The sequence below is a fragment of the Blennius ocellaris genome (assembly GCF_963422515.1).
Source record: "Blennius ocellaris genome assembly, chromosome: 10".
NCBI lineage: Eukaryota > Metazoa > Chordata > Actinopteri > Blenniiformes > Blenniidae > Blennius > Blennius ocellaris.
In genome coordinates, this window is record NC_137659.1 from 9,619,392 (window position 1) to 9,635,209 (window position 15,818).

General features: G+C 40.7%; 2 protein-coding genes across 2 annotated transcripts; both read left to right on the top strand.

The window, feature by feature from the left end:
- The first annotated feature begins 2,018 nt into the window (after positions 1–2,018).
- bet1l (Bet1 golgi vesicular membrane trafficking protein-like) lies at positions 2,019–5,745 on the top strand. Its single transcript, XM_080503935.1, has 4 exons — positions 2,019–2,056; positions 3,224–3,309; positions 3,842–3,898; positions 4,019–5,745. Exons 1-4 carry the CDS (start codon positions 2,038–2,040, stop codon positions 4,184–4,186), a joined length of 330 nt encoding a protein of 109 aa, XP_080360061.1. The 5' UTR covers positions 2,019–2,037; the 3' UTR covers positions 4,187–5,745.
- An 818-nt stretch (positions 5,746–6,563) lies between these two features.
- Positions 6,564–15,361, top strand: tgs1 (trimethylguanosine synthase 1). The gene is made up of 15 exons (XM_080503009.1): positions 6,564–6,758; positions 7,208–7,275; positions 7,890–8,011; positions 8,606–8,696; positions 8,865–8,939; positions 9,225–9,653; positions 10,422–10,548; positions 11,173–11,259; positions 11,708–11,858; positions 12,230–12,530; positions 12,625–12,777; positions 13,093–13,239; positions 14,100–14,325; positions 14,782–14,896; positions 15,039–15,361. The coding sequence occupies exons 1-15, from the start codon at positions 6,643–6,645 to the stop codon at positions 15,153–15,155; spliced, it is 2,325 nt and encodes a 774-aa protein (XP_080359135.1). The 5' UTR covers positions 6,564–6,642; the 3' UTR covers positions 15,156–15,361.
- Positions 15,362–15,818: the final 457 nt, after the last annotated feature.

The following is a 15,818-nucleotide window of genomic DNA, read 5'->3' on the forward strand; positions in this document are numbered from 1 at the left end:
CAAGCTAACGGATGGTAAACACAGGGGAGCGACTTCCGGCTGTCAAAATAAAATAAAAAAAGACCTATTGTTATGAACAAGAAGAACAGGACCAAAACCAAGACCAGAACGTCCCAAGACCAAGAACAAGACAAAATCAAGACAAGACCAACAACAGAGTGATGACAGCAGTGAATTTTCCCATGTGCGATTAATAGAATCTGATCGTATAAAGGTGTACCTAATCCAAGAACAAGACAAGACCGGGAAGAGGAGAGTGTCCCAAAACCTAGATCAGAGCATCCCAAGACCAAGACCAAGACCAGAGCATCTTAAGACCATAACAACCAAGACCAAGACTTTAGGGGCCAAGACCAAGTCAAGATCAAGATCTTGAAAATATGTCAACTACTACAACACTGACACACATCAACATCTATTAACAATCTCACATTTCATACTAAAATACTGGATTACGATAATAACATTACTGAATATTACCTATTCAGGTCACAAGCTGCATTTTCAGATTTCACACTGCAAGACTATTTTACATGCAAATTTGAGTGTAAAGAATAAAAGCTAATAGTAATCACAACCACTGATTTATACATGTTTTAGTTTGAGCCACGGCTCTGCTTGAAACTTTGATTTGCACCAATAGTTTCTCTGCAGAAGAATGATGTTTTCAAAAGAAGAGGAGTATTGTCATTTAAAACAAAGGTCCGCTCTTATTTCCATTGATAACAAAGAGGCCTGTTTCACCAGTTAATCCCATCTAGAAATATGTGTTAAAAATTACAGAGACCCTTTCATGGTTGTATTAAATTAGGAAAATAGAAGGAGCTAGTCAAATTGTCCATTTTTCAAGCCCAACCTACAAAATCTACTTTCATTGTGAAAGTTGAGATGTTTGATATCCGGTGTTGAAGTGGAGCTTGGTGATTTAATGAGGCAGAAGGAGGGCCAGATGGACTGACATCATGTCAAGACGTCATTGATTAACAAGATCTAACATGCAAAAGCAAAGATTCAAGAACCAGACCGCAAACTCCAGAGACCTGAACCACTGGGGGAGTTAGAAACAAATCAATTCAATTCGATTCAACTTTATTGTCATATGCACATTAAAAAAAAACAAGTTTCAATGATACTGTTTCTCTGCTGTCCACTGAGAATGCCAGCAGTGAATTAACATATTAAAGAACACGTAGAAAAAAAAGAAGTCCAAAGTTAAAAACGGTCAAATATGGAAACAAAAAGTAGTGCAAAAATATGTAAAGACATGTTTCTATGCAACTAGTATAATAAGAGTAATAAGGAGCACCATGTGCCAAACAAAAGAAAGAAAGAAAGAAATCAGGTGGAGATCAAAGAATTAAAATCCAATATTTGAGTCTGCAACTTGTAGCCCAGTGACTTCAAATATTTGGATTTCAGTCTCCCTTGAAACAATCCCGACTGTTAGAAGGATCAATTTTTTACTGTGAGAAGGGTCAACCTGCCCAGACCTTTAATGAGTTTATGGTGCGTCATAAAACCCTGACGAGTAGACATCTTCAGATACCAGAAGCAATAGATCATAACAGATGGTCGTCTGGGAGCGTTCTGCTCAGACTCAGACCTGCCACCTTGCTCTCAGCGAGATGGCTTGTTTTATATGTTTTTATATGATCTGCAAACCTAAATAATAATAATAATAATAATAATAATAATAATAATAATAATAATAATAATAATAATAATAATAATAATAAATAATATTACTGTTATTAATAATAAGCCCCTTATGTTATTATTCTTGTGCTTTCCTAAGAGAAAAAGATGTTTGATTTTACAATTTTTCGGCACATAACTACTCCAGGGACTGTTGGAAACATAAACACCAAAATCACATCAAAACGTGTGGAAAATTCGGAAATCGTGAGCTATGACTTTTGTTAACGATTCGGCTCATCGTTTCCGAAAAGGAAAAAAACACACACACAAAATACAAAACCGACGTCAAGCGGTGGTCACATGACCGCCTCACAGCTGATTGTGACGTCACTCGGCAACATGGCGGACTGGAATAGAGGTACAGTTTTTTGACACGTATTCACTTCTCAATAATCCAGATTATGTCGTCTCCAGCAGCGCAGAGTTAATGTTCTACCCGTGTTGACGGACTGCAGTTACTTAGAAGCACTTCAAATGTGACTTTCGCGGCTGGATTTGTAGTTTGTGGCACTCGGAACCTCGAGTTTAGCTTGCATGCTAACTCGCTTCAAAGTTGGATTAAGACATGTTTTCAGGGATATGTAGATTAGATTCCTTCGTGAATATTTGCACACATGTGTCGAAGGCAGTATAGTGTTTAAAAAAACGGTGACGATTAGTGACAGCTGAATGAACCGTCATAGTAAAGCTGACTGTGGTTCAACGTATCTCATCCTACCAGATGTAAACAATACGCGTTAAACGTCTAACATTCATCTCATTTGACGTTCCAGTCACCTAAACAGTTGAGACACATCGGTGAATGCATAATAAGTGAAATCGAAGGTATCGTATTTGCCATTGTGTCGAATCCCCTTTTCTTTTAAAGCCATTCTACAAACATCCCTGGGAGGATCATTTGATTGAGTTTCTCCTATCTAATTTATGTCGCATGCATGATTTTTAGCAAATCAACCATCCTGGATCTTTGTTATTGGACTTATAGTTTCAAAAAAAAATCCATGGAATCGCTTAAAGTGTCATCCAATGTCTCAAAACCTTGAGACATATCATTAAGACATCTCATCACTGTAAAGACAGTGTGTACTCACACAGACTGAGAGGACTCTGTGACCCAGCCCATATTTGCACATAGATATTATGAAGTGAATCAGTCAGAGAACTGGTTTGTACAAATATCAGTTCTCGCTGCGAGGCAGGAGCATGAACCACTTCCATCATGCAGCCTTTAGCAGTGCACAGTTGGAGTTTTATGGCTTATATTTAACTAAAATGACCCTTGGTTAAAATAAAGCTGTTTTATATTTGAATTATATGTATTTGTCAGTGAATGTTATGAGGTTCTACTGTATGATTGTGATTCAGGCTTCATTGTCTGTTTAGTGGAGAAATTGTTTCAGAAATGATCATTATTATGAGATTTATTGTGGGTTGAAGCGACGCACCTACATCATTACAAAGTTAGGAAATACTAAGAATGAAGGCATTGTTTCATTTGTGAACCTGTGTGTTTGTGCCTTCCCAGGTCATGACTCTGTGGACGACATGCTGGATTCTGAAAACAAGCGGATGGCTGAGAATCTGGCAACCAAAGTCTCCAGACTAAAATCTGTATGTCAACAACAACACTCACTTCTTGACAGAAGCAAATCCCAGAAAACCTGACACTGGGTCATTTTTAACGCTTTGAGGCATCTTCTCTTCACAACAGTCTGTAAAATGTTTGGGAAGTCAGGAAACTAGGCTCTGGAGGTTTGGGAGAGAAGTGTTACCTCACTCCTTTTCTGATGATGGCTTCTCGCTGGTCAACAGTGAGTTAGTGACTTGTATTTGTAGATTGTATGGAAAATAGCTACATAAGATGTAGCAAATTCGGTTGCTTTCAGCTAAGATTAGCTCAATATTAAAAGGGAAATAAACAGACTCTTCAACAGCATCAAATATATTGCGAGAAAGCATTATTACAGCATACATGATCGACTGATTACTTCCTTTTTGTGTTCCGTTTTTTGTGCACAAATGTTTTGAAATGTGCTGGTTTGACCTGATCAAGATATAACAAATAACGAATCACTAATTGTTTGTATAGTAAAACCAATAATTACCATCTGAGTTGTAATATAATGTATGTTGTGTTTGACAGCTGGCTTATGACATCGACAGAGAGGCTGACGATCAGAACGAGTATCTGGATGGAATGGTGAGCCACTGTGACTTTTTTTTTGGTTTTTTTGTTTTTAAACACGATTCCCTCCCGTCAGTCCAAGTTTCTGAGCCGAGTTGAGCTAAAGTTGCTAATTTCTTCTCTCCTTCATTTCAGGACTCAAACTTCATGAGTGCCACAGGCCTGCTCACCGGCAGTGTGAAGCGTTTCTCCACCATGGTCCGGTCCGGGAGAGACAATCGCAGAATCCTGTGCTACGTGTCTGTGGGGCTGGTGTTGGCCTTCTTCACGCTCTACTACATGATCATCAGGATGCAGCGTTGAGCCGGGAGCCGGTCCCGGAGACTGTGGGCGTCGTGTCGGATCTCTTCAAAGAATTAAAGGAGACTTTTTTTTTAAGAAGGCGGCAAACAGAGGATGGTCAGATGGATCGTTGGTGTGACCAGCAGGGGGCAGTGGCCACCTTGATGGTGAACTTTAAAGATGGAGACAAAGACACTGGACTTTATTTTCTAAATAAATCTGTCTGAACTGCTTTCTGTGGGAGCCAAGAGGTACTAATCCGGGATGAGAGGGGGCGGAGCTTGGATGGAGGTAAAATTCAGGTGGGGCCCATCACTGGATGAACCAGCCTGATGAGACGACATTCTTAAACTGCTCTCAGTCTGTTTCTTCATGTTCATGTACACATGTTAGCTCAAAAAGCCTCATGCAAGTGAAACTGAATGCGACAAAGAGATCTAAAAGAGTTGAACTTGTTTTAACCACATGCAGCTTTTTGATCGAAAGTGAAAAATGAAGTATGAGCACATTATGACAATTAAATCTATTTTTACAAAGCCTGAAAAATAGTTACAAATTCAAGATGATGGTATTTTCAATGAAAGTGTACTGTGATTTGTCAAGCAAATCTTTCTAGAGAACTTTTCTCACTGAAACAGTGTGACTCATGAGAATAAACCAGACACAAAATTAGATTTATGAAAAGATTGACGATAATATTTCCCTTGTAATTTTTTTTACTTTGCAAAGTAAAGTAGATAAACCTAAAGTCTCAGATTTATATATATAATGAAGCTGCTTTGTGAAGCGTTCAGACAGAAGACAGAAATTTTTACATAAGAGTGCAGTAAATGAGGTGTCTGGTGGTGATGCTTTTAATTCGACACAAGCTTCATCTTCTCGCAGATGGTATCATCAGACACAACTGTACATGTACTTATCAGTACATATTACAAAAGACAGAATGGCAATAAATAAATTTCTTTGCTTTTCACATTCTGGCTCTTTGTGGAAACATACCTAATGTTGGAAAAAAATGGTGTGTATTTCACTTCATTTATTCAGTTTTACTTCAAATCTGATGGCAACGGGGCAAGTCAGAAGTTCAAATAAATCAAGGAAAAGTCACAATAGATTGCTCAGCTTCTGCAACTGCTGATGCGTTGTTGATTAAAAACAAAAGAAACACATTCACAGTGCTGGTTTGTCTGGTTAGAATTGGGTCCAAGAAGAGAGAGAGCTCTGACATTTGGAAGGGTTAGGGTACAGCCTATACTTAAGTCTTTTTAAGTTTTGTATATTTCATGGATAACTAACATTGTGCAGCCCGACCGAAGAAAATTGTTACATCCATCATACTGTCTCAAGAAAGTCTGTTCATCAAACTAAAGATCTTTATGGATTTATTTTCTACTTTCATCTTATGATCAATATCAAGTGAAGGAAGCTCTCTTGGTCGAAGTTGCTGTTCATTCCATTTTATTTTTTTGAAAATTTGGGGGAATTCAAGGTTTTTCTTTCTGACTTGTTTATTTTCATATTAACAACTCTATTTGAATAAAATCTGTAACTAGACAATAAAAGATGTATTTTGGAATTAATATTCTGACAGACAGCTTTTTTTTCCTGCATGTTTCACACCAGTGGTAGGAATCGAGGGAATCCTTTTGGAGTTGCCTGGTATTCTGCATTAATAACCATACAATTTGAATTAAGCTAATCATATTTTCCATATAGCCTTGAAAACATTCCACAATGACCCATCCTATTTCTGAGATGCGGTCGCCAGCCACATACTGTAGGAAGCTCACTGTGGTCAAGGGTCATGCTCAGGCTGCCACAGTGTCTGCTGTGAGATCCAAACTTGTACACTGATTTGTAAAGCTGTTACAAAAAACATGTTACTTAGCTTATACATTAAATAATCTCTATTTTTTTTATTAAATGTATCTAAACATGTAATTTGGACCATTTGTTTGTATTGTTTCATCCACCAATCTGTTTTATAGAATAGAACAGAACAGAATAGAATAGAAATACTTAATCCCAGAGGGAAATTTTCTTTTACAGTATTGCTCCTTTCCGGGCCTTGCTGTGTGGATTAGGTAGGATTGGAAATTGGATGGATGGATGGATGGATGGACAAGTGTCCTAAAATACAGATTCATCCAGACTAGAAATACACAACCAAATAATAACCTATTCATTTGCATCTCAGTCCTTCAAGATATAGTTCATATTATGATAAAGACAAAAAAAACAAAAAACATTATCAGGTTTTGAAATAAATAAAAACAATTTCCATTTTATTCCTCAAGAGCTGCGCTCGAAGGTTCCGATGTTGCCTTGTTGGGACCGGACTGAGTACGGCGGTGCACACGTCCGTCCATGTGACTTTGTTGTTGTGTTGCCGGCGGAATTCAAAGTGGGAGAGCTCTGTGTTTTCCTGCGTTTTCCTGTATCTTCCTGGGGTTTTGTGTACAGGGGAGGAAGGGGACATGATGCTGGACCGGAGTAGGGTGACGGTGGTGGCAGACATCGTTTTCAGCCGGAGACAGTCGTCCTGTGAGGGGGAAGAGACCGTCCAGTGCCGCTGCTCCAGAGCCTTCGTACTGTCAGTGTCTGCTGGTTCACATGAGATTACTGAACTGATCTTATCTATATATTTATTATTTAACATGTGGGAAGGTGGAGGTGTGGTCAAGAAAAATGATTACAATCTCAGGAAGGTTGTGTCTTTGATATTAATCATAAAAATGTGTCTGAAAAACCTCCATGACTCTGGGAACACTTAGTAAACCTCTTCTTTCGGGCTTTACAGATACAGCGTACAGAGTTTCATGCTCTACAAGTACATATGAGCTTTATTTAGGCTCGAGATCATTCAAAGCTTTACAGACAAGAAGTCCGATTTTGAAGTGGATCCTTTGACAATCAGGCAGCCAGTTCAGATTTTCTGTTTCTCTGAATGTTGTTCAGTCAGAAGTTGTTGAGGCAGCAGATTGAGGTGTAGATCAGTCACTGGTGGTTTGCTCTGGTCTTATTTTCACTTCCTCTGTACAGTGATCGGGAGCTGTATCGCTCTGATAACAGGCTGATCTTCTCTGATCTGGCAGACGTCAATGTCCAAGGTTGGTCCAACTACTGCTAGTATTATTCAATCCGAACATGTATGGATGTTGTCAAGCCTCGCAATAATGGTATGATTTGGGATGAATACATACTGTGAAGGAGATCATGTTGATAATAGCAGTGCTATTTCTCTTAGTTCAAACTGGGCTTTAATTCTTCTCTCTCAAGTACATATCTGCTGTTTTAGCACCAGCAGTGTTTGTAAAGCGAACAGTCTTTTTCTAGATCTCTGTGCTTCTGAGGATAATGTTGCAGTAATTAAGTGAAATTTTATCTATTTTAAACAAAAGATGTCTAATTGTGAAATTGACTGCAATGTCAAAACATATTTTTGCAGCCATTTCCTGTGTGGTTCAGACTTGTCCGTGGAGCAAACCTCATTTATCACGGTACCCTTGTGATAATTATAAACATGTAATATATTGTGCAGCTCTGTTTAACTCTTTCACTGCATATGTGTAACACTGGAAGAAAGATGTTCTAAATAATCCTCCGGAGGCCCCTCGAGTTGTTTCTGAGGACTTCACTGACACGTTATCCTATGGAGAGTGTGAAATAAAAAAAAAAAAGGGAAGATGAGTGGTTTCAAACTGTGTTTTGCTTTTACTGACAGAATCGGATGATGAAGAGGAGGAAGCAGATGACGAAGGGGAGGAGCTGGATGAAGAGTCTAAGTTGATGGTCAGCATGGGTCTGCCTTTGTCCTTTGCCAGCTCCTCTGGCCGGAGGAGAGCGGTGAGTCATGTGGTGCAGGGTTTACTGTGTACGTGGTCTCAGATGGACATGTGATGCGCTCAGGTTGTAACATGATCTTTCCACATGCGGGAATAACTGGAATATTCTCCACAGCCTAAGTCGCCTCCCGTCAGATACTGGGGGTCTGCAAGGAACATGTGGCTCTTTAAAGCCCCCGTGCCACTGAATAGTGAAATCAATGCCTGTGAATAGACGCTGTAATGGAGCTTGAGTAAGAAAGGGAACCCCTTTTTTTTGGGGGGGGGGGGGCAGTGGCGAGAGAAGTGGACTTGAGATCAGAAGTTTGTAGGTTTGAATCAGGATCACAAGTGTGGGTCCCTGATCAAGATCCTTGAACCCCATCAGCTCCCCGGAGTGCCGTAATGTGACTGCCCACTGCATCTGAGTAATAGGATGGGTAAAGGGGGAAATGGAATTTTATCAAGGGAATTAATAAAGGACTGGGAGTGAATCACATTTTCTGACTCAAGGGAAAGTTATTTTGCTCGTAATGTTTGCAGATTGCTGGTGTAGTTGTTGGAAAGGAGACGCGGGGTTGACCGTTACGAGACGTCTTGCTGTTGTTTTTTTCAGGCGAGGAGGTCAAACTGGATTCAGGAAGAATCATCTGAAGAGGAAGACGAGGAGGAAAAAAAAGAAGAAGGCATACAGGTGGACATCACAGGTAATTCTATTGTTTTAGTTATTTTAAACAAACGAGCTCAGTTATAGAACTCTAACATGTTTTATCATGCATAAATAAAACTTTAATCTATGTATACGCTGGTAACAGTATCACAGATTGATCATTGGGATGTTTTTTAACAGTGCGATGTGATTTCTGTCCTCACAGAGAAGAAGGGAGTTTGTCATCCACACGCTGATAAAGCAGAAGAGACAAAAAATGATGGCTGGGAAACTTACTGGGGTAAGTTGTGAGAGGGTTCTTATTATTTTTAGTAGTAGTAATAATACACCTACCCACTGTTTCTATATCAGGCTTGTCAGACAGACGGCCTCAGCGATGACCTTATAAACTGTGAAAATAGTGGAACTAACTTCTGTTATTGTTTTAATGCAGTGGTTAAATCTCATATATTGTTCCGTAACAATTAAAAGTTTAAACCTTAAAGCTTCGGGAAACATTTGAAGTTAAAGCCATTTAAAGTTACCCTTGAACTTCTCACAGTTAATGTGAAATGATCCTCTGAAGCTCAACAGGGAGAAGCTCTGCTGTGGAGCAGCTGGCTGCAGAAACACCCGGAGTCGTCTGAAGGTCCACAACCAGCGAGCGCTCCCTGGGACGACCTGGACGCAAAGGCCGAGTGGGAAACCCACGCTACAGAGACGTACTACTCCTACTGGGAGCAGTATTCATACTGGGCCGCACAGGGCTGGAGCGCCGGCCCGGCTGAGGCCAGAGAGACTGGGGATGAGGAGCGGAGCCAGCAGGGCCGCGTTGAGGCTTTAGGTGACCTGATGGAGCAGAGCTGGACGTTGGAGGCCGGTCGGAGTGGATCGATCGGCTCGGAGACACGGGAGCAGGCAGGAGGAGAGTCGTGTGGCTCTGACGGTCCTTCAGATGGCGGGAACGATCGCAAGCGGTCTGAATCCTCACAGCACAGCACTGACCAACAAACAGGTGATTATTATGTATAGAAGTTCAAGTTCCGGTCTTTATGCCTTCAGATTATTTGTATTTTCATTTCTTTCTTTTTCAACATACCTTTTTGACGCGTTTCGACGGTGTCCTTCATCAGAAATGTCTTCCGCTGGTGGTTAATGAAGTGTCTTTTTATCAGCTGATGTTCTGGAGGCGATGACAAAAGTCATCATTTAATCAGGCCAACAAATGAAGCCTCATATATATGAAGAAAGTGTTTTTGAATTGTAAGTGAATTAGTTTGAATGCACTGAATCACATAAAGATGCAACTTACTCATAATGCTCATAATTATAAACATACATGTGGAAGATTATGGGATATGTACCATTTGCAGTCCTGAAATATAAGAGAACTTTACTTTTCTGCAGGATTTGGTTTGTTGCTAGAAATTGGTCAAAATAACAGCCACTGATTTCCAAGATGATCCCAAAATGTCCTGTCACTTCCTGGCTGATGATGAGAAAGGAAAGCTGTAGAATAGAATAGAAATACTTTATTTATCCCAGAGGGAAATTCTTTACATCTACATAGATTCATAGATTCTTTACATCTACTGACATTCATCACTCATTACATGAAAGTCCTTGAAATACATCCGTCATTGGCAGTTATTTTGATGTAAAACCAAGACAATGCAAAATATGTCTTGGCAAACTTGCTTATTTTGACCGAATTCTCAGGGTATTGAGATAAAAGGCATTTTCTGTTGTTGTTGTGGTAAATAACCTCAACATGTGGACTCAGTGTCCCGGCAGGCTGCAGGCGGCTCGAGCTCACAAAGTGACTCGGTGAGTGAAACTCCACACAGAAAAAATGAAGACGACGAAGATGACGATAACCCTCCCAGAGAACAAGCCAAAGTGAAACGCAGGTGAGACGTCCTGATATTTTGCAACAAGTTTCCAGCGATTTCGCTTCTCTTGTTCAAACGCAGTAAAATTTGAGTTCAGATAAAATAATTATTAGTTTTGGCCTTCAGTTGTTTACCTTTTTGTATAATCTTTAAAAATGAAGAAGAAACTAATTCACACTGGATGAAGATAGCAACCTGACCACTAGATGATTTCAATGGCTGTGATTCGAGTGAAAAACTAAAGCAGGAAAGTCCATGGAAAAAAATTAATCATAGGAAAAATCTCTAAAAATGACCACAAGAACTAAAAATGCAGCTAAATTATACTTATGAAACTTTATGAATGCAACCCAAAAAATTTGTGTCGCACTTTTTGTGTTTCTCCTTCATTACAGAGAGTTTTCATGTTTTTGCAACTCCGGACAAATTTTATTTAGTGTGAAATTTCAAAAGTGTCTCTTTTAATCCCTGGTCTAAGTCTGCATATGCTTTAGTTTTACACTTTTCAATTGTTTTTTGTCATTCAGACATTGTTTGTTTAAAGTTTTTCTGCTCAGGAGAATTCTTGCATGTAAAGGGGGTTGTTCATTCTGAAAAAAATTTTAATCTAACCATCATACTGTTATCGTGATATTTCAACAGCCATGAGCTGGATGTGGAGGAGAGTCCGGCCCTGACAGCTGAGGAAGCTTGGAGCAGACTGGGACTGAAGCACAACCCCGAATCTCTGTGAGTCTCTCTGCTGCTGCTTTTACGACTCTTTTGGTTGGCCGATCGCAGCGGACGTTCACTGGACGTGGCCACGTTGCCTCCTAAACCCGCGATTCATACACACTTGGAGAACTTAGTTTAATCTCCCGATTCAAAACATGGGGCATATTTGACTTAATAATTGCAATGTTTATTTTATGCCGAGTGGTGCAAAAAAAATGAAGAAAAAAGAGAAAAAGCTGGTCTAGTTTTCAAACGCATGATGGAAGCAATTTCGAAAAAAAGCAGAACCCTGTCATATCATGAACAAACCGAAGAGCATAAAGACGATATAAAGCAAGTTGTGTCAAACAGTTTAGATTGGAGCCTCTAGGTTTGAAACCCCTGATCCAGTACCGGTACATGTACCAACATTATAGTGTGTGTGTGATAGACATGTTAACAGAGCTCCTGGTTTTTGCCTCAGGTTCGACAGCGTCTTTACGTTTAAAGACGGCCCCAAACAGAAGAAGCAGCGCTGGGCTAAAAAGGCGGGCGGCAGCATCAACAAACACATCAGGTTCTCTGAGGCGGGCGGAGACAAAGCTCGGCCTCAGATCAGCAGCTCTCTCTCCAAGGTAACATCTTTCAACTGAAACCAGCCACACTCCAAAGTTTTTTTCTATTTCTGGTTAAAACAAGGTGAGGGCGCGTCTTCCACGTTTGATTGACATTCATTGGAGCCAAATGTTCTTTAATGGTAGAAGTTTGTAGCTTCAGCTAAGACATTACAATGACTCTTACTTTCTATCATGAGCAGGAATTTCTCACCAGTTTGTAAAGGAAATATCTGCACATATTGATGTGTAAACATTTGTTTACATTCTATTGGGAATAAAATCAAGTTCATGAGACTTGCAGATCATTGCATTCTGTTTATGTTTATATCACTGGGTTGTGCCTAAACTGTCCTTAAACAGCCATTAAATCCATTGTTCTTGTTTCACAGGTTCAAAACTTCCTCAAAAAGGTCCAAGAAGAGACGCCGAGTGAGGTCGGAGGTGAAAACAGAGCAGAGGACGAAGAGGAGCAGGGAGCGGGGACGGGGGGCGGGGAGGTGACGGAGGAAGAGAAAAAGCCTACAGGAGAAGACGCTGAGGGGAGGAAGTCCAGTCCAGGCAGTGCCTCCTGTAACGCTGCGGCCGGGTGGGTTTACAACGAGGAAGAGGAGGAGAGAGAGGACGAAGGACACGGGAGAGAGTTACAGTGTCTGCAGATCCCGGACTTTCTCCTCGCCGACTCTACGGAAGGTAACTCGAGTCTGACTGCGACGCATCGCTCTGCCGTTTGCTGGTGCGGTTACTTATTGTATGTGTGTGTGTGTGTATGTGTGTGTGTGTGTAGAGGCAAGTGTAAAAGGCAAAAAGAAGCAGAAGAAGCGCAGGAAGAAGCAGCCCGTCCCAGCAGAGATGGCGGTTGAACCAGAACTGGCTAAATACTGGGCTCAACGCTACAGACTCTTCTCACGCTTCGACGAGGGAATCAGGCTGGATCGAGGTCAGTTTTTACTCTCGCATCACATCACATCCTTATCAGTTGAATTCTCGCCGCCACAACGCAACTGTCTTATTTCTGTCACGACGGTCCATCTTGGCTTTTTTTTTTTTGGATTCTTTACTTCTTTTAATCAAACACCTTTGGAAGACGAAACCTGTGATTTGAGCTTCTGTTGTACATGTTTTGTGGCTCCAGAGGAAATTGATTTGGTGGAGCGCATCAGAAAAGGTTGCAGATCTCTGCTCTACACGGTCTAGCGGTTGGATTAAGTTTTCTTGTTCAGTGGGTTGGAATAACTGAGTGTTGTCGTTTCAGAGGGTTGGTTCTCTGTGACGCCGGAGAGGATCGCCGAGCACATCGCACTGAAGGTGGCAGACAGCTTCTCACACTCTCAGCTGATCATAGACGCTTTTTGTGGCGTGGGAGGAAACGCCATCCAGTTCGCCCTCACTGGAAAGAGAGGCGAGTCCTTTAGTCCTGATATGATTATTTGTAAGATTAGTTTCAACCAAACACACTGATCAGCACAGTTATTAACACTTCTAAATCATGACCCCCAAAGAAATTAAATGACATTGATCCATTTAAATGAAAAATAATCTCATCGTTACTATAATGGATGTAATTTTGAAGCATCATGATGATTTTCTCAAGCAAACAAATTACACTTGTGCCTAATTTTTGACTGATGTTGCATTTCAGACAGTCTTTTAGAAAACAATTCTTATCCTTCAATTTTAGGTCAGATTTGACACTTAATAATCTGTGGACAAGATGTGTGTCTTCACTGTTGCAGCGGTTTTGCCATTTGCACAGTTTTCACAGTCGGCTGCTCACAGGGAACAATAAGTAACCTTGTAACATATTGTCTCCCTCACACTGACGAGAAATTAATCATTGATGTCGGAAGTCCAAATCTGTCCAACTTTAGCAAACTGAGAGCTGAATGTAAGTCAACGTATCTAGCTGGTTATAATCAAACTTAATGAACTACCAACAAAATGTAATAATGTAAATCGACTCTCCCTGGATTAAAGTGATCTGAGGACACTTTTGCGTGGGCCGAGGGGTGAAATCCTTCCTGTTAATGCTGGAAACCCACGCACAGAATCCACAAAAGCTCAGCAGTCTTATCCTTCATATATGACTTATAGTATTGGATATACTTATGAATCTTGAAATGATCAGTCATGAATGAAATGAAGAGAATGTGTTGTGTTCTTCTGTGGCCACGCTGAGCAGTGTCACTGACAGACTGAGGTGTCTCTCTCTCTCTCTCTCTCTCTCCCTCTCTCCCTCCCTCTCCCGTATCACACTTCCAGTCCTGGCCATCGACATCGACGCGGTGCGTCTTGACATGGCGCGACACAACGCCTCGGTCTACAACGTGGCCGAGCGGATCGACTTCCTGCAGGGCGACTTCCTTCAGCTGGCGCCACGTCTCCAGGGGGACGTGGTCTTCCTGTCGCCGCCGTGGGGGGGGCCAGACTATCTCACCGCGGAGGTTTTCAACATCAAAACTATGATGGATCCCGACGGATATCCTTTGTTTAACTCATTCATCTTACGAACCATTAAAGAAAACACAGTCGTGTTGTACTGGCTAATGAGGTTGAGATTCATATCAAACCACTGAGAGGTCCAAAACTATAAATATCTAATCATCAGGTTTATTTGTATAGATTATAGATTAATTTTCACAAGTCTATATAGAAAAAGAACATAAGTAGATGAAGCAGGTCCACACATCCCAACGTCCAGGCTGGAATTGGTCAAATTGAACCTGAATTAACCCGGCCCAAAGAAACAATAACAACATGGACTGTGTTTAATTTGAGCTGAGGTCACAATGTTATAGTGGAAGTTTTGTTATGTGGCAGAATAAACATCACAGCAGCTGTTCACATTCTGTTTTTTTTTTTTTTGTTGCTGTGAAACAAACTGGACCCCATTGCTGATTTACACAGCAACTGATTCAGCGTCGGTTTATTTGAGGTCTTTCAGAGCTGATTCTCAGTTTTCATCCTTAACAGCAGGCACTTTTCAGATTTTCCAGCTGGCCAAACTGATTTCAGACAACATCGTGTACTTCTTGCCTCGCAATGCCGACATGGATCAGGTCTGTGTGGTCATTATCACATACGGCTCTTGAAACTGTGTACTGTTATTGAATGAAGCTGCTTTTTTTTTTTAATTGAGCTGTCATCACATCTCAGTCTGTGTATTCAATGAATGTATTAATGTGTATTCTGCCTCCACAGATCGCCTCTCTGGCCGGTGCAGGAGGGAAGGTGGAGGTGGAGCAAAACATCCTCAACAACAAGCTCAAGACTGTGACGGCTTATTTTGGCAGCTTGATAAAGATGGACAGCTCGTGAAAGACGTGAAGCAACACAATCGTCCTCTCAGAACTCGGTTTTAGTGCCTGTTTTAGTGTCGCAGCCGACCGATATGGACTGGCTCCATATCGCCTCACTGTCATTGTTCATTTCATGTTTAAACGCTCGTTATGGTTTTATATCCACTGTTTTATATTTTGTCCTTTTAATTCTCCATTTGTACCCAATAAATGCTTTACAAGTGATTGTCGGCATTTTGAATCAACATTAAGCACAGTACAGATTATTACTGTGGACTTTGTACATGTGAAGAGCTCAACCTTCCTTGTGTCTTTGGAACATTATTATACTGCTATGTATAACCATTGGTTTGTCAGTGAATCCGTAATAAATAGAAGATTATGAAAAGCTTCATTTAACACTCATTTGCTCGCAGGGCACAGCTATGCATTTACTCAGATTAGGTCAAATAATAAAACAAGCCAGAGTGTGATTTCAACTCGTATTTTACTGGTCTTTCCAGAAAGAATCATCAAACAACATTTTCAAGACAATGAGAAAAAAGCACAAAGAATCTGAACTCTGCTGTAAAAAGAAGCAACTGCCAAGGTTTTATACATAGAAGATGAAGGAAAGAAACGCAAGGTGATGCAACAGTGCCTCAGTGAATGGAAAACGTGTCATTCAGTGTCAGAGAGCATG